The sequence below is a fragment of the Sander vitreus genome, chromosome 4, assembly GCF_031162955.1.
Source record: "Sander vitreus isolate 19-12246 chromosome 4, sanVit1, whole genome shotgun sequence".
In the NCBI taxonomy this organism is placed as follows: domain Eukaryota; kingdom Metazoa; phylum Chordata; class Actinopteri; order Perciformes; family Percidae; genus Sander; species Sander vitreus.
Genome location: NC_135858.1, coordinates 22,233,306 through 22,257,699, shown reverse-complemented (window position 1 = coordinate 22,257,699; position 24,394 = coordinate 22,233,306). Strand labels below are relative to the sequence as shown.

The following is a 24,394-nucleotide window of genomic DNA, read 5'->3' as shown; positions in this document are numbered from 1 at the left end:
TGATTAGGTTACTGTAGAAAACATCATCCAATTGTCCCCACTTTCTACAATATATCAATAGAAATCCACCAATACATAATCAATTAATATGATAGTTCATTGTCATTGTCATTATGTCACACATTCTTGTTGGATTTTTTTCAGATCTGATTGGGTAAGAACTTAGAAGAGAGGAGAAAGGGATAGAAGCGAGCCATGAAAAGGAAAGATAAAAGGAAGAAACGAAAGGAAAGCAGACAAGAGGAAAGAAAGGGAGAAGGTAGGTAAGGAGAGTTAAAGGAGAATTCTGGCCAATTTTTACGTTAATCTTGATCGCTATAGTTACGCGAGTACTTTCGATAGAAAAAACCCCGACCCGAATCAGTGCAGGTAACACGGAGAAGCTGCAGCTACGTACTACAAGCGTCCCCTGAGCTAGTTTTAGAGTACCTATTTTGAGGGGGAAATAATCTAAACCTTTCGCTGCGAAGGCATGATCTGTCCTATGCAGGACATCCACCAGACCACTGGGCGCTCCGTGGATTTTTATTGGGATGATTATCACAGAATACTGGCTGAATACACTCACTGGACGGCAGCTTGCAGCTAAGGGCTAACGGCTATCTGGCTGTAAACACTCACCGGAGGGCAGCTAGCAGCTAACAGCTACTACCGCAGTACTGTTTATTTTAGGGGGGAATACACTTCAAGACGTGACATGAACTGTCCTCTGGAGGACATAGCCACACCACCGCCACTCCGTGGATTTTTATTGGGATGATTATCACAGAAGCCTGTCTGAATACACTCACCGGACGGCAGCTAGCAGCTAACGACTAACGACTATCAGCTCGCAGGGCAAGCTAGCTACCGGCAGGATCGAGACAGGGACCAGGGTAGGTGAATTTAAACAATGTCTGAGTTGAAAATGCATCTTGTTGACACGTAAGGGCCCTGTTCATGTGGCACAGACATATTAATTGCATTTTGTGTCAAGAGGCACAAAGGCACTCTAAAACTTGCCCCGACCACTGCCGTTTTAGCTCAGGGGACGCTTGTACTACGTAGCTGCAGCTTCTCTGTGTTACCTGCACTGATTCGGGTTGGGTTTTTTTCTATCGAAAGTAGTCGCGTAGCTATAGCGATCAAGATTAACGTAAAAATTGGCCGGAATTCTCCTTTAAGGAGAGGAGGAGGAAGAGGGGATAGAAAGGAAAAAAGAAAACAAGAGAGGAGAGGCAGTCAGAGGGGAGAGGAGGAGGGAATTGGAATAGAAGGGAGAGTAGGAAACAAGGGAGGAATCAAGAGGAGAGGAAGGAGACGAAGAAACGAGCGAGGAGAGGAGCACACTTTCAGTTGTATTTTTGTGGAGGAAGAGACAGAGGCATGAAGTGGAGCGGGTTAGGTGGAGGGAGAGGGGGGGAGGCTAATGACAGTAGGGGAGGCAGACTGGGAGCTTGTAATGCCATCTCCACGCTCTGCTGGCCAAACAGGAGCTGATAGGGCAAATGTGTTTCTGCTCAGGTGTGCTGAATTATTAAATAGACAGTCAGAGGAGAGGCCAGCTAACATCAGCCTCCTGACCAGCGGTCAACACTGTGTGTGTGTGTGTGTGTGTGTGTGTGTGTGTGTGTGTGTGTGTGTGTGTGTGTGTGTGTGTAAAAGCGTTATCCACTAGTTATCTGTAAAACACTGACTGCTGTACCTTAACGTGCTCTATGGTGCTGAAGGCTCACCACCACGAAATAGCGTATATGTATATGTGTTACTAGAATATTCTAGGTTAAAAGACTCCACAAAGCCTCATATGTTCCCACCAGTTGTGAAACCTCTATTTAGCCGCACTATCAGATTCAAGGCTTAAAGTCTCCTTGTCCAGTAATGCACATGTGCAGCAGTAGATACACACTGAAATTCAGGTCAGCAGCAACCTGGCTTGGATGAAAGCAGAACAGGTGAGTGGAAAATGGTTTCTACACTGTAAAAACCTGCCTACAAATGACCCAAAAAGTGTTGAATCTAGAGAAATGTGATAGTGTCAAACAAAGAATCTGCCAATCGAGTAAGCAAAAAAGATTTCTTGGAAATCAAGCCACTAAAAACATCTTAAAACTAACTATGAAAAAAGACTTCAGAAATTCAGGATAAAAGCTCCTAAAGCCAGATTATTTGCTTTGTAATTCAGCCCAATCAAGTTTGAAAATAAAATGCAAATGGTGCTTGACGTGATTTTTTTTTAATCATGGATTAGAAAGAAAAAAATAACATTTAAGAGCCTTAAATGAGATTTTTTCCTTTTTTCAGTGTAGCAGAACTGAAACCCTTATTCGAGTACTCCATGAGTTGATGGACAGAAAAACAATCAGCAACATTTTTGAAAATCGATTAATAGTTTTGGTTATTTTTTTAAGCAGGAATGCCAGAAATTAGCTGTGTCCAGCTTCTAGGATAGGAGGATTTTCTGCTTTTCTTTATCATGTATGACTGTGTATTGAATATCTTAAGTTCAGTTAATTAAAAAAATAATCAACAGATTAATCAATGATGAAAACAATAGTTAACTGCAGTAGAACAAAAACCTCCACTTAGCTTGTTAGCCTGCTGTCTTCACTAATAGACAAAATGTGAGGTGTGAAATCTCAGTTTAGCTCAGCTGTGAACTCATATGCACGCTGCTGTAATATAACATTAACTGACATTAATCATGGCACATCCTTCAGAGGGCTGCCTATGTGAACAATGATATGATGCACTGGGCTAATGAGAGAGGGTGGAAGCGAAAAGGGGCGGGTGAGGGCAAAGATAAGAGCAGGGGTCATAAAACAACTACGAGGGAAACATTTATATGAGAGAACATTAATATGTAAAAAAAAACAAAAAAAAAAACAGGACAGGGATGTTCTTGTAATTCTCTGCAAGAGCACTCATCTAGAAAATTACTTGAATTGTACTTGAAATGGTAAAGAGCATTAGGTTTGGTCGATGCACAAGAATTTATAGAGCAAATACTAAAGGCCAAGTTAGAAGTTTGTAATTTTAATACACAGATTTTAGGTTCCGCACCCGTGTTGAAGCGATAACTAAATCAGCCTTTTATCATCTAAAACAAATAGCCAGAAGATTTAGAGAAGCTAATTTTCATCTCCAGCCACATGCACTACTAAAAAGGTGCCTTGTATTGTATTCCCATAAAGATCATTAGACAACAGCAACGTATTCTTGACGATGCCGCCAGATTTCTAATAAGAACCAGGAGAACTGAACATATTACTCCTGCATAAATCTTCCTTTTTGGCAACCATTTAGTTATCACATTTGGGAAACCTACTGCAACTGCATTGAAACTGTAGATTTTGTGCATTACTGTATTTTTGATCTATTTTTGTTTCATTTGATTTCATCTTCCTGTATATTTCCTTTTCCTCTTCATTGTGTTAGCAGCGCTACAAACTGTAAAAACAACACTGACATATTGTTACCTTATAAACTTGTTATACTGTGTTTGCCCATCTACTCATCCAGCCAATACAGAGCAACATTAACCAGTCCCTCCAGGATTTCGCGATCGCGCCAATTCACGCAAATTCAACCAATCACCGTGAATTTGGTACGACTCGCAATTTTGACCAATCACCGCAACTTTCCCGCAACTTCAACCAATCCCAGCAGTCCCACGTGCACTCTGAGAGCCAATGACCAAGCGGGAGTGAGAACGGTTGATCATTTCCTTGTTTGTGATATGAAGACGAGACGTGTGACTCGAACATCTCACATTTACCAACAAAACGTACAGCGAAAGACCGTGCAAAACATTTCAGACCGTCCTGTATACATTTTAACATCAATGTACGCTGTAACGATTTAAAAGTCGCTGCCGTTTCAATCCTGGCTGTCGGCTCTCTGCAGCGGGTGGGGCTGTTGCTCCGACGCTGACGCTTGCACACACACACACACACACACACACACACACACACACACACACACACACACACACACACACACAAACAACACACACGGTGGATGCAGGAAAAAAAGGAGATGAGACGACACAATGACCTAAATTGAGGACAGCTACGCTTGTTATCCTAAGTTAATGATAAGTTAAAGTCCAATAAGTAACGTTACTTTATCAAACCGTATGAATGTGTGTCCCAGCCCAGGATAGGAAATTAGCTAACAATGTAAAGATCAACAAGCCACTGACAGATATGTTCAAATTTGATTCATTCAATAAATTATTATTTTTTTGTCTTAAATCCACCAGCCATTTTCATATTATACCAACATTTGCAGCATCCTGAGCCTTTTTGGTAAGATTACTAGGAAATCTCAGCCCAGAGTAGTTTTATTCTCCCCAAAACAAGTTTCCTTTTTATTTTTAAAGAACTATAAAAAAAATTAAAAAAAACGCAACTTTTTTGCAACTTTCACTGTCTCCCGCAACTTAATTGCAACAAACAGACAAAAGACATCGCAACTTTTATCGCAATTTCTTACAAAAGCTCCCCAGCAAAATCAGGCATTTTGGGCCGCAACAATCTCAAAAAAAGTCTGCAAAATCTTGGAGGGACTGATTAACATTTATTTGGAATCGTGTGTCTGGTCATCTGATGAATGTAAGTCCACAATTCAATCTCTTTTTAGCTCTCTAAAAAGAGATTGAACTGAAAGGGATATATGGTTCTTTATCTACTAAATGCTCAACTATGTTGACCAGCTAATTGCAAATTTTGTTTGTCTGCTGTTTGGTGCTTTGTAGTTGTAGTGTAGAGGGTGTTTTAGAGGTTTTTGCTGAAAACAGATGAGAGAGGAAACAGTTATCTAAAACAGTGAAGTTGCAGTCCAGAAACTAAAACAACGAGCTGAAAGATGCTAGAAATGCTCCAAAGACGTTAAAGGGAACTGTAGAGTCGGTTGATAATTCTCTGTGGGTTTTTCACAAGTCATTTGATCCGCTGTTAATATAACACATTAAATTGTCTTGTAATACATTTTATTTACCTCAAGTAAAACACTTGAATTGCCCATGTGTTTGAAAGGTGCTTTTCAAATAAACAAGACAATTCCGGTGGGTTAATAACAGTTTATTAAAAAGATAGATTATAAAGACTTCTTCTCGTATACAGGCGGCCGCCGTCTTGGGAGCTACTGTCTTTCTAAACTATCTTTTTAATAAACTGTCTATACACTTACAATGCTTCTGTTAACATTTAGGGACCCTCATTATGCTACCGTTGAAGTTTGGTGAGCCTTTTTAGTGGTATAAATAGCAATTAGTTTTTACTTTTACATGCCCTGAATACTAGCATTGTAAGCTAATCAGCGGTCCGCGCTAGTTTGTTTCAAGCTACAAACACATTCGATTAGCATGAAAACATGTCCCAGAGAGTGACAGAGTGGGTACACATCTGTTATTAACCCCTAGGTTCGTTTTGCGCCGGAATTGTCCTTTAATTTCAAATGAGTGAGGTCAGGGAAGAGAAAATTGTAGGCAGATCAGCTGCGAATGGTTTCTATTTTAACCTGCGCGACCTCCAGACTGCTCCCTCATGTCACATGCCAACCAAATCTCTAATCTTGGCTTTAACACTGCGACAAAGAAAGCCCGCTGCTTTGCTCTCCCTCCCTCGCAACTTACTCACTCACTCACTCAATCACTCCAGGGACCGATGATGAAGGAGATGGAGAGCGAGGATGAGAGAGAGGGAGTGGAGCGAGAAATAGAGAGGGAAGGCGAGAGAGCGCGCGCGCGCGAGAGAGAGAGAGAGAGAGAGAGAGAGGTCGCTGTGTGAGCTATAAAACGCCACAGGCTTCCTTAATGAAAAGCCTCTCATGGCGATGGAGAGATTGCCTGTGGAATGGGCTGCTGATTGGGGAAGCAGCAGCTTGGTGTAGTGTGCAGACTAATTAAAGTATTGAAGGGGTTGGGGTGACAGGGGAAAGATTAGACCTGTTCCCAGGGTTAGCCAAGCAGAGGGGAGCCAGACAAATACACCTTACATCTGGGACAACTACGTAGGATAATGGGGGAATATACCACAAGCAAACAGTGAAGCCATTTTGAACCAATGCTTTACTCCCATGTGGACAATGTTGTTGTCTAACACTGCTACATGCAATATTTGTACGATCGCGACATAATAGATAGTAGCTTTGAAACCTGTTTAAAGGTTAGGCCCTTTAAAGGGATATCATTTGGGTTAGGCCACCCAAATTACATCTCTTTCTAGAAACAGTGTCCCTGTCTCACTGTCAAGGACTATTTCTTCCATAGAAAGTAGTTTGTGCTCGCAGTGAGGTCTGTGGATTATCTTGATGAACTGAGAAATTCTGGAAAGAGAGGTTGCTGTTGATGTTTTCAAATGTAATTTGAATTGTATTGGACTCGAGGCAGAAATTTCCAAAACCTGTGCAAATAAAACCAAATGTATCTGCATGGCTAGATACCACAAGAAGCAAGTGGAAACATATTGTATTATAATGTTTGGGTGAATTGGCCTTTTACTGTGGTTTGATCGCATGTTTTGTGCTCAAATGGATTGATGTCAAACTGTCCGTCATCAGCAAATGTAGTTTGCTTAGTTGTCATTGAGATGGCTAAGTTTAGTTTTTAACAAGCGTAGACAGCCATGGTAGCAGTGAGGCTGTACCAATGTAAATGAAAATGTTATCAATTTTGCAGGTGAGAAAAAAGAGAGGGAACCTCACTGAGTTGAAGGGAAATAATGGAAAAGTGACTGACGTGAGGAGAAAAGCAAATATATAAGGTAGAAGAAATAGCAGGCTGATTGGGAACCTAGGAAGACAGGCTGGGTCAGAGATCATAGAAAAGCTGTCAACCTGTCACTGCTGTGGCTACTCAAAATGACTAAACTGTGTTTTTACCTCACATAGTCTGGAGTTACAGAGTTTTATATGAAATATGTTACCACGTGACTCAGTCCATTTCCCACCAGTCTGTCACGCTAATTTGGGATAACTTCATTCATTATTTGCATTATCGTCATCGTTATCGTACGTCTCTTCTCATTTCAGCTTTGCAATGTCATATCTCGTCTTACTGCTAAAACCACCGTTACCCACAGGATTAATAATGTAGCTGCCTGTCTGTCGATCAAGTGCTGAAAAGTAAACTCCTTCCTACTGGCATCTCAACAGCCAACAGCAGAAAATACCAGGGGATGATGTGGAAGGAACTTATTAGTGAGTGGCATTTAAGATGCAATCCAGAAACACGAACAGGGAATTTATAATATCAACAGAGAATGATTGACAAGTTTTAAACTCATGGAGATTTTCTTTCTCTCCAGTGAGTGTGTTAACAAAACAATCATAAACTCTGCTATTAGGGATTCATGATGTAATGGAAAGTACAAATCTATATTTGGGAACACTCGTGATGACCATCTCCTGGCAACAAGCATAACAATCTGTCAGGTGAACAAGTTGTCCAGGGTGCACAATAAACAATATTACAGCAAATGTGCATCCACTGCAAAGTGATATATCTATGCACACTTCATCATAACAGCAGACTTTTGTGAGATGATTTTAGTAATTGTCTTAGAATAGCAGACAGCTTAAACAATATTTTCAATATTATTATTATTATTAATAATAATAATAATAATAATAACAATATAATTAATATTATTATAATAGTAATTAATAATTAATATTATTATTATTAATTGTAATCAGTATTAAACTTCAGCAACAGGAAAAACTCCTCTGCAGCATACATATCTGATAACAATGAGCTGCTTTAGCTCAGCAGTCACAAGCATTACAATGCATCAAGAAAACACTACATTTATTCTTATTACACACAATGACCCCAGAAAACCCATTAGTGCTTTTGTTTTTACTGCAGCGCACTTAATCTCCTGCAGTTCTTATTGATTTATAGTAGAAATACAAGGATTTATTGAATGGAGCAGGTCAGTTTCACCAGAATTTTAAACAGATTCTACATCCTCATGCATCGAGAATGTGTTGTGTTTGCTGCTATAGAAGTTACAGATTACCATAGTTTACAGTAAATTAGTGTGGTACGGACAGCTCAGAATATGATTTACATGATAGAAAAGAGATGAAAATGAGGAGGAAATGCAAATATGCTGCCGATAATGTGCCATAGTATGCATGGAGGAAAAAAAACGTTAAACTAGAGAGAGAATTTTGTATTGTTATAGGTATTTTAAAGTAAAAAAAATGCAGATAAATTCTTTGACTTTTTTGAAAATTAAATTTATAAAAAGCCCATTTTGTAAGAACAGATATATATTGCATTGCATCCAATTATTATTCCTTTGAATGACTGATTTTGTATATATATTATATATATTCTCTGCTCTAGTTGACAGACAGTTCAGCACATTAACAGCAGGGTGTAAGATGCAGGCAGGTGCAGCATACATGGAACACCATAACCAAGTGGCTGGCATAATGTACAAGAACATCTGTGCCGAGCATGGGCGGGAAGTACCAATTTCAAAGTGGGAGGCACCTTCAAAAGTGGCTGAGGATGTCAGAGATAAGATCTTGTGTGACTTCTAGATCCAGACCAGTATTTCACCTATAATTGTACATATAATGAATATAGGGGAAAGAATGAACCCCAGACAAAAACAAAAAGACAAAAAAAAAAAAAGTATTCCAAAAACAAATATTCTTTGTTTCCCCTATATTCATTCTGCAGCAGCGCCATGAACTGCGTCGCTGTGCGTGGAAACTGTCTGTGGTTAGTTAACGTCTGTAACAACAGGACAGTTAAGCCTGGTATCTAAACTGCTAAAGTCAGTTGAAGGATTGTCGGTAGCCTTATGGTTACAAACTCAGTAGTGAAGGTGACGCTAACGTGGCGTCCTGGCATTTTTGTGCTTTTAGCTGTGCTAGACCAGAGAATACTAAGTTAAGTTTAAGATTAAGTTTAAGTTAAGTTTATTAGCCATTTTAACAGTGCAGTTGATAGGAATTTGTCTTGGTGTGCCCACATACCACCTTATTGACAACAGTGCACCGACATAACAACACATTGCACACATATACCTCACATATTGACATCAAATGCACAGACGTAAACATAAAGAACACATATTGCACTTTAAAGTGTTAAATGTTTACTGGTTGTGGACCAGTCCATAAAGTGCTTGGTGGAGGAGGCACAAGCCAGAGCTCATAGTGAAATTGCGAATGGGATTGTCCCTAGTGCAGTGGGGCATTCCATAGTGCGGGGGGGGCAGCCATAGTGAAGAGAGGACAGTCCATAAGTACATAATGCCGCAGGGAAAAACGTTAAAACGTTAAGCCATGTTTAAGTGTCGTATAGCTTGGAGGTAGGTGCTATCTCTGAAGCGTGATGTTCTGCTGGTGATGCTTCTATACCTCTACCCTGATTGCAAATGGCTGAACAGGTGATGTGCTGGGTGGTAGGGGTCAGTGGTGATGTTTCTAGCCTTTCTGATGATTCTGGTGTCATAGTGTGAGGCTATGGTAGGCAGGCTACAGCAAATAATCTTGGAGGCACTACTTTCTCTAGCTGTTGCTTATCCTGGCTGGTTGCGTTACCATACCAGGACAGGATAGAGAAGGTCAGCGTGCTTTCCAAGATGGCTCGGTAGAAAGGAGTCATGTCTTTCAGACTAACCCCAAATTTCCTCAGCTGACAGAGGAAGTATAGCCTCTGATGGGCTTTGCTTACAATGAGATGTTCAGGTCCCATGAGAGAGACTGGTGTATGGTGGTGCCTAAGAAGCGGAAGGAGGGGACTAGGCCTGCACGATATTGGAAAAAAACTTACATTGCGATATTTTTTTCCCCTGCGATATATATATTGCGATATGAAAAAAAGACTACTGGGGTGATTTTGTAGGGGAGTGTATCTACAAAGAAAATAAAAACGAAAAAAGAAATTTTCTTATGTGAACCAGTCTTTGTTGAACTTTAATGCTTTACAAAAACCAAAGCAAGTAAGCGCTGTGATTACTCTTCTGAAGTGATTTTGGAGAGGGAAATTAGGAAGAAATACACTGGTTGACTGACATGACACCATTGTATTCATATAATATCAATCCAGGCTAAAGTGAATGATATTAATAATGCATGCATGTTGCTTCCTCTAAATTTCAGGTTGTGGTCGACTAGCGCGGCCTGCTTTAGTTGTTTGATAAATTGATTAAAATTGATCATGATTGTTGGTTTGCTGTGCATGCAGAGCCTCTTGCAACAAACAGTGTATCCAAGAGCACTTAAATCAGTGTAAATTACGTTATATCAGAAACAGACTGCTGTTGTAGATTAGTGTTACTTTTCCAGCGTCGCAGCTCTGAACCATAACGTTAGTTGGGACAGACGTCTTGTTTCTTTAGGCTAACTATGTTAGCTTTAGCCTGGCTGGTAAAATGGCCGGGATATGTCGTGATTACGTTGCATTAATCAGGTGATTTAGTTTGTCGTTGCAGCGAACATAAAACACTGACTACTGTAGCTTCACTACCAATGGAAAAGCATGTGCATCACTGTGTCAGCGGCAGCTGCCGCTTATGGTACTTTTCTACACAAGGGAGAGCCTCACTTCCCATAAACCCCCCATTCCCCCTGCGATGTGACTATCGCGCATGCGCACATCGCGATGTAGACGATGAAACAAAATATCGTGCAGCCCTAGAGGGGACCCTCTTAACAACCTGGCCATTGATGGAGAGGGGAAGGTGCTGGGCTGCCTTCTTTCTAAAGTCAACTATCAGCTCTTTGGTTTTAGATGTATTGAGGATTAGGTTACTGTCCTCACACCACCTCACCAGCTGTACTACTTCACACCGGTAAACAGATTCATCACCATCAGAATAGAGATAAGACCTACTACAGTGGTATCATCTGCACATTTTAACAGTTTAACTGATGTTGAGTGGGATATACAGTTGTTGGTATAAAGAGAATATAAAAGAGGAGACAGGATACACCTTTGTGGGGCACAAGGTGTTGGAGAATGAAATGTGTGCATAGTGACACTGCATCATCCACTCCCCTATTTGCCCTGTAGGCAAACTGATGAGGGTCTAGTGTAATATGCTCTAAGTTCCTACAGACTAGGCTCTCGAGCACAGACGTAAGTGCAACAGGCCTATAGTCATTGAGGCATTTTTCTTAGGCACTAGGATGATCGTGGCTGATTTGAAACAAGCAGGTACTATTGATGTGGTGAGAGACCAATTGAAAATGTTCTGACAACATGCTCTGAGATTGAAAAAGGGGGGTGACCAAACAACCCGGGTGGGAAAGACTGAGAGAGCTTGTCTGAGTTTCACTGGACTCAAATCTACAGTAAAAATCATAAAGCCTCTCAGTAAGGGTTCACAGTCTAGAACATGATGCTTGGTCTTGTAGTTAGTGATTATCTGTAGGCCCTGCCAAATGCCCTTAATGTCGTGGACTTGGAGCTTGTTTTCAAATTTTACTCTATAAGTGGCTTTAGCTGTTTTAACTGGAGTCTGTATTGTACTTTGTCACCACATTTAAATGCAGCAATTTTCTCCCTGCATAGGCGCCTTACTTCCTTGTTGAACCAAGGCGTGTTGTTACTGTAGCTGGTGACAGTTTTGGTGGGGATACACACAGACTCACAGAAATGTATGTAGGACGTTACAGTGTCAGTGAAAATGTCGATATCATCATGTTAAGAAACACTCCGGTCAGTAATACTGAAGATAATACAGATTATGCTGTTTTGCCCTCATTGTTCTCAGTGAAGTTTGCTGGACGTGATGTACTGCACTACTAATATAGCGTTTTATGTGGAGTGAGCACTGCGGCGGACTCCGTTTAAAAAAAAAAAAATAGCCTTTTAAATGCTACATTGCTTGTAAGGAAATAAACGGGAATGAAAGGCCAACATATATATTTTGGTGGGGTTTCTCAAATACCTTGACGGGTTTCTTGCGCGATGACTCAGCCTCGTTGTTCTCGGCCTCCTCGTGCTCCTTGCTACCTTGTGGCAGGTTGGAGTAGTTGGCCAGGCTGCTGAGAAGAGACGCCACCATAGGACTGGTGTCCATCTCCTCCTGTAGAGACACAAACATTAACAAAAGGGCTGGAATCAGTGGGTTTATCAGGGTTTGGAGAGATGGAGGAAGGAAGGAGATGCATTTCTTCAAAGAGTGTGAGCCCAAATCTTTGGTACAGCTATGCATTTTAACACTCTCAGCCAGCCAGGTGAAACAAGTGCTGTAACACTAATAGTGTACTGTACTCAGATAAGTAACTATTTTAGGTAAAATCTAGAATCTAGAATTCCCACTGAGAGCACAATTTAAATACATTTGTGCAGAGCTGTGGCAAATTCATACCTGTCAAGTATCCCATTTTGGCCGGGAAAGTCCCGTATTTTACCCTTCTTTCCCGCCGTCCTCCCGTATTAGTATTTTCCCGTAAATCTCCCGTATTTTAACCTGCGTTATTAAAAAACAATAATACCCCGGGCCCGGGCGGAGTAAAAAAAACAAAACATTCCCAATCTGAGCTCTGTCACTAGCCTCGCGATAACTGCCACCTGCAGAGGCCTACTACAGGTACAGGGCAGTTGTCGCGAGGTTAGTGTGTGAGGTCAGATGATGAGTGACAACGCGGGAAAAAAAAGAAGAAAAAAAACAGAGACGGATGATGGACGCTACGACAGAGACGGAAGGCACTCCTGCCAAAAATTCAAAACCCTCATGTAAATAACGCGATCAATGGGACAGTGAATTTACTTTTAACAGAGGAGCAGGGTGGGGGACAGTCACGCGTTTTGTAATTTTTGTAACTGCGACTTTAGCATCTCACACGGGGGAAGGAATGATGTATGTCAGCCCGAGAAATCCGCCAAGCACAAGCGTGGGCTAGAGGCAAAAAAAAAAGAAAATCCCCTTATTTTCAAATCCAAAACTTGACAGGTATGGGCAAATTGTCTTGCTGAAGTTCTTTCCTGTAGCAGTGTGATATTTGCCTGCATTAACCTGAGGTTCCAACATGTCCTTCACACAGTAATTATCCTCATTAATAGATGTCAGAGACCCTATTCAATCACTGAATTGTGAGAGTGAGTGTATCCTGCTTATTACCATCATGCCCATTGTGTGCTTTAAAAAATCTGTGTGTGTGTGTGTGTGTGTGTGTGTGTGTGTGTGTGTGTGTGTGTGTGTGCGTGCGAGTGCAGAACACTGGACCGTACCTCAAACAAGGCCATGTTCTTGCCGTCATACTGCTGGGTCTTCTCTTCGGCAGCATCACTGCTGTTGATGAAGGGGCTGTTCTCCTTGGGGTTACTGTCACCTGAAAGAAACATACACACACCTTCACTTTTAGACTGAACTGAAATAAAGAAGACCACAAAGATGCCAGCAGTGTGCGTAACGCACAGACCAGACATGAGCTTCTTCGTGTCAAAATAGCACTCTTGTGCACAAGAACAGGCCGACTTTTATTTCATTATTTATTAATTTCTTGATTAAGCAAAGAAAGACACATCAGGAGAGGAGGGGAGGCTTTTTATGTCTCCATAAGTGCCCACAGTCAGAAATGCAGAGGAACAGAACCATAACTAATGGAGTGTGCATTCACAATATGTGCAGCGCTATATATTCCATATGGCCAGAGGAAGAATGCAAACTGGAACATCTCAATCGGTTTTTCGCTACACTGACAAACGAGGAGATCACAAGATTGAACACGAACGCAGAGAAATATTAAAAATGTTTGGCAGCTTTTTTACCCTCGAATCACAGAGTGGTAGAAACTGTGTGATGTGATGTTATTTAGGTGACAGCTTGCTGTAGGCATCATGATTTCATCGAGAAGCATCTGTGCACAAGTTCACAGTCTTAAGGCACGAGGCAAATCTCCAAAACAAACAATATTGGAAGGGCAGCATCCGACTCTTGGGGAAACAACATTTTGCAGTGTAATTGTTCCACTTATAACATAATAACTCTTCTTATTTCTCTTTTCAGGGTTTTTGTTGGTTTGTTTTTTCTTTTTGAGCAGAATGAGAGATTGAGAGGTTGAGCCGACCTTGTTCGATGTTAACATGCTGATTAAAGGCAAACTCAACACATTCTGAATCAGTTTCTGTTTCTATAATAACAGCCCTAAACTTGTTTATTGTGAAGTAGCCACAGGATGCTTCATTTGTTAAGGTCATTATAGCTTAGAAGTTTTGGACCTTTGAATTTTTGGATATTTTATACAGGTATTTGTTGAGCTTAGAACTGGATAATGGGTTAGAACTGCAGGTGCTTATTGTAATACACATAATTGAGGTAATAAATACCTGTGCTGCTGCTAGAATTAAGAAAGGGTAAAAACTGTCAGTTTGGGCTGGATTGTATGCGGGTACTTTGTCGAGACAACATGGTGCAGGTTGAAGAGAGGCTCGGCAATCTTGTTTGTTTTTTATAGTAATTGTGGTTAGATTTGCATTTGGAACTCTAGCAAAGCAATTTACTATCTTATTTTTTCGATTAATCCATAATCATTCAATCTATAAAATCCCAAAGTGACGTCAGCAAATATTTAGTTTTGTCCGACCAACAGTTTAAAACCCGATATTTAGTTTACTATTATATGAAACAGAGAAGAGCAACAAATCCTCACATATGAAAACCTGGAAACTGCAAATGTTCAGGATATATTATTGATTATTAAAACTGGTGGATTAATTGACCCAAAGGTTTTAGCACTATACTGTACGTGTTTTATTTAGAGAGCAGAATGTAAACAGTATATACCAGAAGTAACCATGCAATCACCATCATAATGAGTGCATAATTCTGACTCTTTAATCACAGTGTTAGAGCAGTGTTATGCAGAACTATCCTGACACTGTAAACAATTGCACACCATGACAGAGATTAGGAACAATGGATCAACGTCTGAAATAAACACAGATGATTGAAGACATTGGACCTGTTAGGTCCTCATGTGGATGTCTGTCATTTTATACCTTACTGTTTGGAGCCTTAGGCTTTAATTAGCCTCAGCACTTAAAGTGCTTCCTAACCAGACGTTTGCTCTTGTCTCGAAAAAATAATTAAATTCAGAACCACTTTGTTCACCAAGTACAATGAAGGTCTTGGTGGCGAAGGCTGCACAGAGTTAGCTGTCTTATTTGCACCTTCCCCTTCAAGCGTCTCTTGAGGGAGACAGCAGATTGCTCTCCCTCTGGCTCAGTCTTAGTCTTAGACTGAGCAGCACGAGACCCAGTTATTTATAGTCAGGATGCTGGAGCCAGGATGCTGCAGCCATGTGCCATGACGTCGGGGCACCGCTAACAGCCGGCACACTGTTCTACAGAGACAGAGCAATAGGGCCACTCAGAAGCAGACGCAGAGAAACGGGGCCGTGCACAGAGATTCGGGGCATGAAAAGAGCACAAGCAAAAAGAAAAAAGCAAGCAGAGGAGAGGTTAATACACAGAGATGGAAAGCAAGAGAATAAGGGTCCAGATGAGAAGATGGAAAGAGACACAGATAGATGGAGCGGGAGCGAATAGTGACAAGGAGAGAGATATGGGCTCAGACAGACAAAGAAAGACCTGAAATGGGAACCCACAGAGGGAGAGAGAGAGGGACACTTATGTCTCCGGCTGTAAAATGTAAAAGCTTCTACTGCACTTAAGGTTCAACTCACATTGACCAGGCAGGTTAAAACATACACAGGCGGTTAAAAGGGAAGCTAGAGTATCCAGCAGAGACTTGTTTCTGCTACTATGCACCGTGCGACTGGAATAAACGGAAAAACACGATTGAAGTTAGATACACTAATTGGTCTGAGTGAATTTCAATTTCATTTACTTACTGATATTTTAAATATTTGTGACATAAATGATACAGCTGATGCTAATCCGCTAATGCACCCATGACTTAACTAAACTAAAACTGAGCTCCATTCTTTAACATATTAGCCTTTGTAAGTAAATTTAAAACCACACTTGATGGTACAAAGTGATTCCTGAAGTCTCAATTTACTACTTACTCTAAACACACACACACACACACACACACACACACACACACAGAGTTGTATATCTTAATAGCTAATGTCCCTTTTCTATCACTTATCTTTCCAGGGCCCATTTCTCCTCATCGTCTAATAATTAAAACTCCACCATCAAAGTAATGATGGATATACCCGGTTTGGAAAAATGACAGTGCCTAAAAGAGTTTTGCTCTGACCGCATCCCCCAAGCAGCTTATCCTCCTTCAATCTGATGGGATCGGTCCAACAATGGCTCTCGCTATCAAAGCCTCTCCCTATCTATGGTCAAAATCCAGAGCTGTAATGCTCACTGAGCATTCGATCGTCTTCCAAATCCTCCACTAAACAAAAACACTGAGTGTGCACTCTTCTTTCATTTTCTTGTCTTAGACTTTTTGCAATGTTAAGATATTAAAACTCATACTTGCACTGTGGTTTATAACCTACAGTGGTTAATACAATGAAAGGGTGTGCTTTACCATAATGATTCATTTATTTTGCTACTTGCCAAACACAAAACTGTATTAATTGAATAATTTTCTGTCAATCAAAATCATTGCTTCACCTCTAATTAATAGATTAATCAATACTTAAACAGGTTATGACGGCGGCAATTTCACTATGATGAAATGGAGTTTATTTTGTGCATCTTTTGATTAATTTAGTTATGTGACTTCAGAGAGAGCATGATGCTATTGTTTACATTATGATGTAATTCACAGCCTCCTATCTGGGTGTTTTTGCAGGATTTTAATGTTTTATGTTGGCTCTACATTCTATGCTCTACCACGCACAATAGGGTATAGATTTGAAAAAAGAACTGCGTGCAAAAGTTATAGTTCATAAATGAGTTATATAAATATGATCATAGATAGATAGATAGATAGATAGATAGATTTTTATTGATCCCAAAATGGGAAATTACAGTGCTACAGCAGCAAAATATCAGACACACAGCACACATACAGAATATACATGAAATAATATAATAATAATAATAATAATAATAATAATAATAATAATAATAATAGGATAGAGTACAAAAACTAAAATTCAAAAAATAAAGTGGAGAATGTACAAACGTATAAAGTTGGGAATAAAAATGTACAACTACTTAAATAGTATTTATAAAGATGTAAGTAAAACCTATGTCTGTGCAAGTTGCACTTAGTGCAGTTTTTTGATGTATATGAGTCTTATCTAACAGTCAGTCAATCATATATATGGTGTTTAAGAAACAAAATCACATTTGGTGCACTGTCAGATGTGCTCTCCCACTACTAGTGTATTTCTCACATGTTCTGTAGTGTCAAACAGTAAATATAAGTGGAGGCCTGGTCCACTAGTCTCAGTCGGACATTTCAGTTTTCCAGCAGATAGTTAGCCACAGAGGATTAGTTGGTGAGAACTATTTGACTTTATTTTATTGATCCTTCATGTACGACGGTGAGGTGGCAACAGTCATGGTTATTGCTCACTCTTTCTCTCTCTCTCTTTACACATACAGTCTGCTGTGCTCTCTCTCTCTCTCTCTCTTTGACCCTTCCTGCTCTGTGTCACGCTGCCATACTGCTCTTTCTCTCTGCGGACTGACTTCAAGGGGAAAAGCCTAGGCGCTAGATGTTGATTCTTGGGGAGCTGACTCAACAGAGGCTCAGGGACCACTTGTTGATTTGGTGTGTGTGTGTGTGTGGTGATGGTGCATATGCTTGGCTCAGTCCCCACTGATGGTGTTGTACAGCAGCAGAAGAACGGATGCGGCCAATTAATCTTAGTCTGGGCTGAGATGGCTGGATTTCAGCCATTTCGTATGAAAATAGGGACATGTCAAATATGATTGAATTAGGCTTTTTTCTTTCTTTTTTTTTTTTTTTTTTTTTACACATCCACATCACCATGTATTTACAGTTACTTAATGTATGAAAGTAAATATAGAAAATCCTTTTGGCTGTTAGTCAGACTCACAGTGGAGTAAACAGTGAGTACAGTACATGTGCTCGCAGAGACATTTAATTTGTATCCAGAGAGAAATGCTTTATCTGGTGGAAGAGTGAAGAATTTCAATGGAATTAGTGGGATGGAAACAAACAATCAAGAAAAAAGTTGGATTTTCTTGCTGCGTTCCCTGCAATTGTTCCTTGGTGCATAGGCAAATACAAGCAGGTCATGAGTTTACTGATTGTTGTCATCTCTCTCTCTCTCTCTCTCTCTCTCTCTCTCTCTCTCTCTCTCTCTGTCGTGGGTGGAGTCAGGTGAAGGATTAAGGTCACTTTAATCTAAATTCCAGTCAAATCAGGATTGACAGTGATTTAACATTTACCCAAACATATCCATGTGCAATTCAGAAAACAAAAGATTTTGCCTAAAATTGACCTACATGTAAGAGCTTTCAGTTACAAGGCAGTTTAGTATTATGCAGATCACAGAGGGGCAGAGGGGTACATATGTGTTGAACTTTAAACAAAACCATGTTAAAATATGAAGGCGATATCATCTATTAATATGATTTTCCAATACTGATACATCAAAATATGGTTAATGTACTATGTATTTTTTTATACTTTTTTTTTCATTGCACCTTCCCTTTCTCCGCACTTCATTTGTGACTATTCTATGTCTACAGTACATTTTACTTTTGTTTCTTCATGCTACATTTAGATGTAGTAGATGTCCACAATGTATAAAGTATTCAATTGTTTAAAGTTACTTATCTATGCATCTGTTCTTGTATTTCTTCTGCTGTGGTTTGACTCATCTTATCTAAAATAAAACAGTCCAGGTATGTCGCTGATGATTATTTTATAAAGTATTGATTAATCTGACGACTATTTCCTCAATTCATTGTTCGGTCAATAAAATGTCAGAAAATGGTTTAAATGTCCCTCACAAATTCCAGAAGGCCAAAATTACACCTTCAAATCTTTTGTTTTGTCCAACCAAGAGTCAGAAACGGAAAATGATGAAAGGAGAAAACAGAAGGACTTTTTTTGGCATGTTTGCTTTATAAGTGACTGAAACAAAGAAGTGATTACTGAAACAGTTGCTGATTAGTGTTTTGTTGATCGACTAATCTATTAATCCACTCATTCTTCAAATATCTATTTGATTCATTTTTATATAAAATGTTCTCAGATTTTTTCTGAACTACACTAATTTGTAAAATGATGACAAGATGTGATCACGTCATCTTGACTCAATAAAGGTCAAAGAAGATAAATGATAATATTTAATTATAGCCCAGCCGTAGACCTGTCAATTGGCTTAACCTTTCCAATTGATTGAAACTAAATACACTGCCTCCATCAGCACAAAGTCAGACAATTTGTTCAAATTCCTGACAACAAAGAAATGTTTGCCAGGTTTATGACACATGCATTGATTATGTTCTCCATCAGCCATAGACAGCTATTAATAACGAGGTACGAAGAAGTGAGAAACAACCTAAAAATACTGCATTTACAAGTGATTTACACGCACAAAAAGCACAAACAATGTACAGAGGAAAAAATAGCAACAGCATATGCTTACTTGCCCACACCTGCCCCCACACACTGTCATAAATAGATATTCTCTCACTCTTTTCCTTCCTATCATGGCACCACATCAGAGACACAACAGCCTTGTATAACGGGATCTCGCGTTATGTGTTTTCGCTCTCTTTCTCCCACTCTTCCCAATCTAACTCTCATTATTATTATTCTCTGCTGCTGCTGTCTCATGATGTGTTTTTATGGTTATATTTATGTGGGGAACACGTGAGTGTGGATAGATACGTAAAAACGCCCTTTTTTCCCCTCAGTGGGGCTGCAGGACAGGACCTGTGCCCTGATCAGTATTCAGGCTGGTGCTTCAGCTCGGTATGAAATTGAATGCAGCCTTGCCTCACAGGGTACGACTTTGACACAGTCCCTTCTCTTCATCCCCCCAATATCTCCAGCAAAGATCCTCGCTCTTGATTGGCTCCTGAGCTGAAGGCAGCTGATTGGCTGAGAGCAGAGGGAGCCAGGAGGATGCTTGTGCATGTACATGAGAGTGTAAGGCAGTCCTTAGCATGTTGACCAGGCCTCTGCACTGTCTGATGATGAATGTGTAGGTTTGGTCCAATTACCCCTCAATGGCGCTGCCTCGCCTCTAGCTGTGCACGTCAGGATTAATTTTTGTTTAATGGCAGGCCCCTGCAATGGCTTCCCAGCAGCACCCTCTCTATCTGACATCAGGCATTGAAGGTGATTGTACGCAGAAGGAGACTAACAGGCAAATAAAACTAGCATCCCTCCTCTCTTTATTTGTTCATCTCTGCGACTACCGGCTGATTGCAGGAATATCTTGACAGAGGAAGATACGCGGAGGTTGCTGGGAGCTGACAACTGCCAGACTCAGCTATGAAATGATGCAGAGAAAAGGCAGATTGAAAATGTTATTACTGTATATCATAAGGATACCTTTTTTTCATAAACTCTTATTGTTCTGTGACAGGATTCAATTTATTCCTCTGCTTCTGTTTATAATCTCTAGCGCTAATATTTTATAGATAAGAATCTATTTGCCCCCATAACACAGATTACAAAACATACCCTTGTTAAAGTTTTTTTTTTTCTATTCAGATAGGAAGAAAAACAGAGTTGACAGACATAAAGTATCTGCTTCACTGTAAAAAATCATTTTAAAGATAATAGAACTGTGGCCTTAAACATTGGCCTTGAGATACACTTTAGTCTGTTGCATCAAGGGCTTCCTTCCACTTTTCAGAATCATACTTTTGTCCTCAGTTTCAGTTCATTTCTTTCTTGAAATCATTTCTGAACACTGTTCTTCTACTGTCCATCAGCCTAAATCCAGATGAGAGAAGCTCTGAGTTGTTAAAAAATGTTAATATGCTCATCTAAGTGGCCTTTATTACAGAATTAAATTCAGCTTCATTTTTATTTACAGATAATTCTTCTAAAAAGACATTAAAACTGATCGTCACTCAAAGATAATGCAGTAAAAGACAGTGGCCTGTGTAGTAAATATGGACGTATAATATTTGTTTAAGTTTAAAGGTTCATTGTTGACTTTGGAAACCAGTAGATTGAATTTTTAGTTAAATTAGTCTATTAATAATGCAGCAATTTACAGTTGGGCTACAGCTGCCAATTATGTTTATTATTGATTGATCTGCCAATTATTCTCTCAATTAATTGGTTTTCGTCGCGTCTATAAATGTCAGAAGGTAACGAAAAATCAATCCATCAAAATGTTTCAGAACCCAATCAGATCTCTTCAAATATCTTCTTCAAAGAGCTTCTGAAGACAAACCTAAGCCCTCATGTTGCATTCACGGGAAATAACTATCACACACACACTTTCTCTTCTCAAAAGCTCACATTACTCCATTTTACACCCAAATGTACTTACACGCTGGCATGTTTAAACTTTTAAAACCAGAACCCTTCAACTCTCCGCAGACATACTTTGGCTTGTTCGCTTGTCACTTTCGGCATGCTCACTTGAAAAGAAAAGTGTCAGGCAGGAGGCCGCAAGGTATAAGGCACAGCGAATGGCTAGCCATGTAAAGCCAGTAACACTGAGCCCCGGTGGAGCCTGGCTATCTGCATCCCTCAGGAGGTTGGCTGGCTATGGGAGAACACCGTGTGTCATGTCAGTCAGCAGCATGCCTCCTGCATGCATGGAGACTGCCGGTGGCTAGCTGCCTACTGCTGCTGTAATTGGTGAGCCACGGAGCCTAACAGGACTTGGGGATGAAGGGAAGAGATGAAAGAAATACGTAAAAAAGAATCGCGGGGGTGGAGGTGAGGGAGTGAGAGTGCCAGGGAGGGAAAAGGATTGAGTGGGAAGAGAGGTGAGGTTGGGTAGGATTATACACTGGTGAGGTAATTGGTAGAGGAGCAAAGGTATCCCACACCTGCTATCTTTTACTTTTTTGAGAACGGCGTAGCCAGAAGGAAGACACAGGGGCAAGACGCAGGGAAAGAGAGGGAGGTGACAGAATGGGAGAAATGATAGCAGCTGGGAGATTGACTTATTTTCATGAGGTCATGGATAAAGAATTCTCCCCAACTTATCACATGCCAGGAAACCAATTTAACTCGGAAACATAATTTCCTTTGCAGTGCTCATGGTGCCAGGTCCGGACGGAGAGCCAAGCGCTATCACACTTTTATTACATTTGGCTCTTTTTGGACAGGGGGCTCCTATAAGAGGGTTCAGCAGCCTGTGACAAGATGACGATAGAGGTGTCTTGGCTGAGTCAGAATTTGCGCACGAGAGAGAGAGAGAGAGAGAGAGAGAGAGAGAGAGAGAGAGAGAGGGAGAGGGGTTGGGGGGAATCCAATCGCCTGTCAGTCTTATAGATGGCAGGGATGGTTTATGCGATGGCTAGGTCTGATCAAAGGGGACAGGGCTATCATCTCACCAGGTCTGCAACTTTCTGGCTCTCTGATAGATTGCTCGAGGTGTGAATGGAGGTGAAAATTAACACCTGAGTGTCTTCTCTGCTGACCGACCCCCTCCCTCAGGCTCTGGCCACGTTCATCCATCCCCACCTCGACATCCAAGAGTCAGAGAGAAAGCAATCTAGCCAAAGCCCAGAGGACAACAGGGGGAGGGCACATCCTCCTCTCCTCTCTCAGCACCTTTCCTCATTTATTTCATTCTCCGGTCTTTCTCCTCTAAGGTGTGATACCACATCCCTGTGGTCTCTTCTCTCCAACACCACTCTCCACTTTCTCCTTCCTACTGCTTTCCTTTCTGCCCTTATTCCCAACCCTCGAGTCCACTCTCCTCCAGAAAAAAAGTCAAGTCAACAGGCAGGCAGGCCTGTGGACACAGAAAACCAATCTACCACACTAGGGTGAAACGGAATGGATGAATGGAATGCAATGAACCCACAAGTAAAAAGATGAGAACTAAAAAGAGACTAAATAAAGTAACAGGACACATGATGGAGACAAAAAAATAAAATAAACGAACAATCTATGTCTATGTCTATCATAATTTATGATAATCTGCAACCATTCCCTTGTTCTGCTTCTCAATTATGAGGATTTGCGGCTTGTCTTTGTCTTATGTAATAGTAAATTGAATTCCTTTGAGTTTTGTACTGTTGGCTGGACAAAACCTTTCGATTTTCAGTTTTCTCACATTTTCTAAACTCAAATAATTGATTAATTGAGCAAATAATTGGTTGATTGATCAATAATGTTACAGCCTTACTTTTTTTTAAAAGCAGCAAATTGTTAATTTATAAGGTCTACGCTGTCTTAGATTATGCAGAACATAATCACTGAGCTGGCTGGTTATTCTTATGAAAATACACCGGGTACACAGGTCGACTCGCCTAGTGGGAAAACTCCCACAATCCTAGATGGTTTGTCTGCTTCTACTGGCCTGGTAAAGCCTTTCCAATTGCTCAAAATTTAAAGCAAAGCAGCACTCAGGTACGCAGTTATTGTACCATTGACATCTCTCACAATAACGCCAGTTTTGTTATATACTTGACTGACAGCTGAAGCTAAAACATCCTTAAATATCTCTGTGATAGTACATCACAATTAGTGGTGCTGACCTATCTGCCAAGTGTGTAGCATCATACCACTTCATGTGAAGAGACAGAAAGAGAGACTTATTATGTAACGTTGCCAAAAATAACTTCAATGGAACATTTCACCATCATCTCTGAATGTCAAGGCAAGCTGGTATGGTGGGGTGAGAGGCTGAGGGGGATACATCTACATCAAACTAATTTGCAAGGAACTAACAGCATAAATTCAGCTGATTTGCAAGGCAACAACATCAGTGAGCGGAGAGGGTCATAAAACTCATGCAACCGACTCCATCTCAGCCCTGTTCAGACGTGTGATAAAGAACAATTTCAATTTGCACCGATCCGGGACCATCACACCATGTGTCACAGTCCTGGGTCGCTAACAGATGTTTTTTGTTACTGCCATCTACCCAACATTACTTTTTCCCGCAGTACAAGTTTCCAAGATGATTGCCCATCATCCAATGAGTAGAACTGTATGTGTTAAAATGCAAATGTCCAAATCAGTACGACAGGACATTAACGGACTTTGCCCTGCCAGCTCCTTAGTACAAATTCTGTGTAATCTCTGATTGAGCCCATGTGTAAATAGAGCAGGTCATTTGGTGGAGAATTTGTGGCGAATTTGTTTTATTTAGTTTTTTTTAAAAGATTTTTTATGGGCATTTGCGCCTTTAATGATAGGACGGCTCAGACATAAAAGGGGAGAGAGAGGGGGAAGACATGCAGGAAAACCATCACAGGTCGGATTCTAACTCTGGACCTTATGCATCGAGGCTTGTTGACGTATCTGTCGTAACTTGTGCGACATAGAAGAAAACAAACATCCAAGGGTTAAGAAGAAGAATGATTTAC

The 24,394-nt window shown here is 40.5% G+C and overlaps 1 protein-coding gene across 4 annotated transcripts in view; it reads right to left on the bottom strand.

The window, feature by feature from the left end:
* Positions 1-24,394, bottom strand: part of slc12a5a (solute carrier family 12 member 5a) — a 180,601-nt gene that overhangs the window by 40,700 nt on the left and 115,507 nt on the right. For 3 of the 4 annotated variants that reach the window (XM_078249033.1, XM_078249032.1, XM_078249034.1), the window contains exons 2-3: positions 13,190-13,290; positions 11,904-12,041 (exon numbers count right to left, since the gene is read on the bottom strand). In XM_078249033.1, coding sequence (XP_078105159.1) covers positions 11,904-12,041; positions 13,190-13,290 — 239 coding nt within the window. Of the gene's footprint in view, positions 1-11,903; positions 12,042-13,189; positions 13,304-24,394 lie in introns of those variants that run through there. The other variant, XM_078249035.1, reaches the window with a different exon arrangement.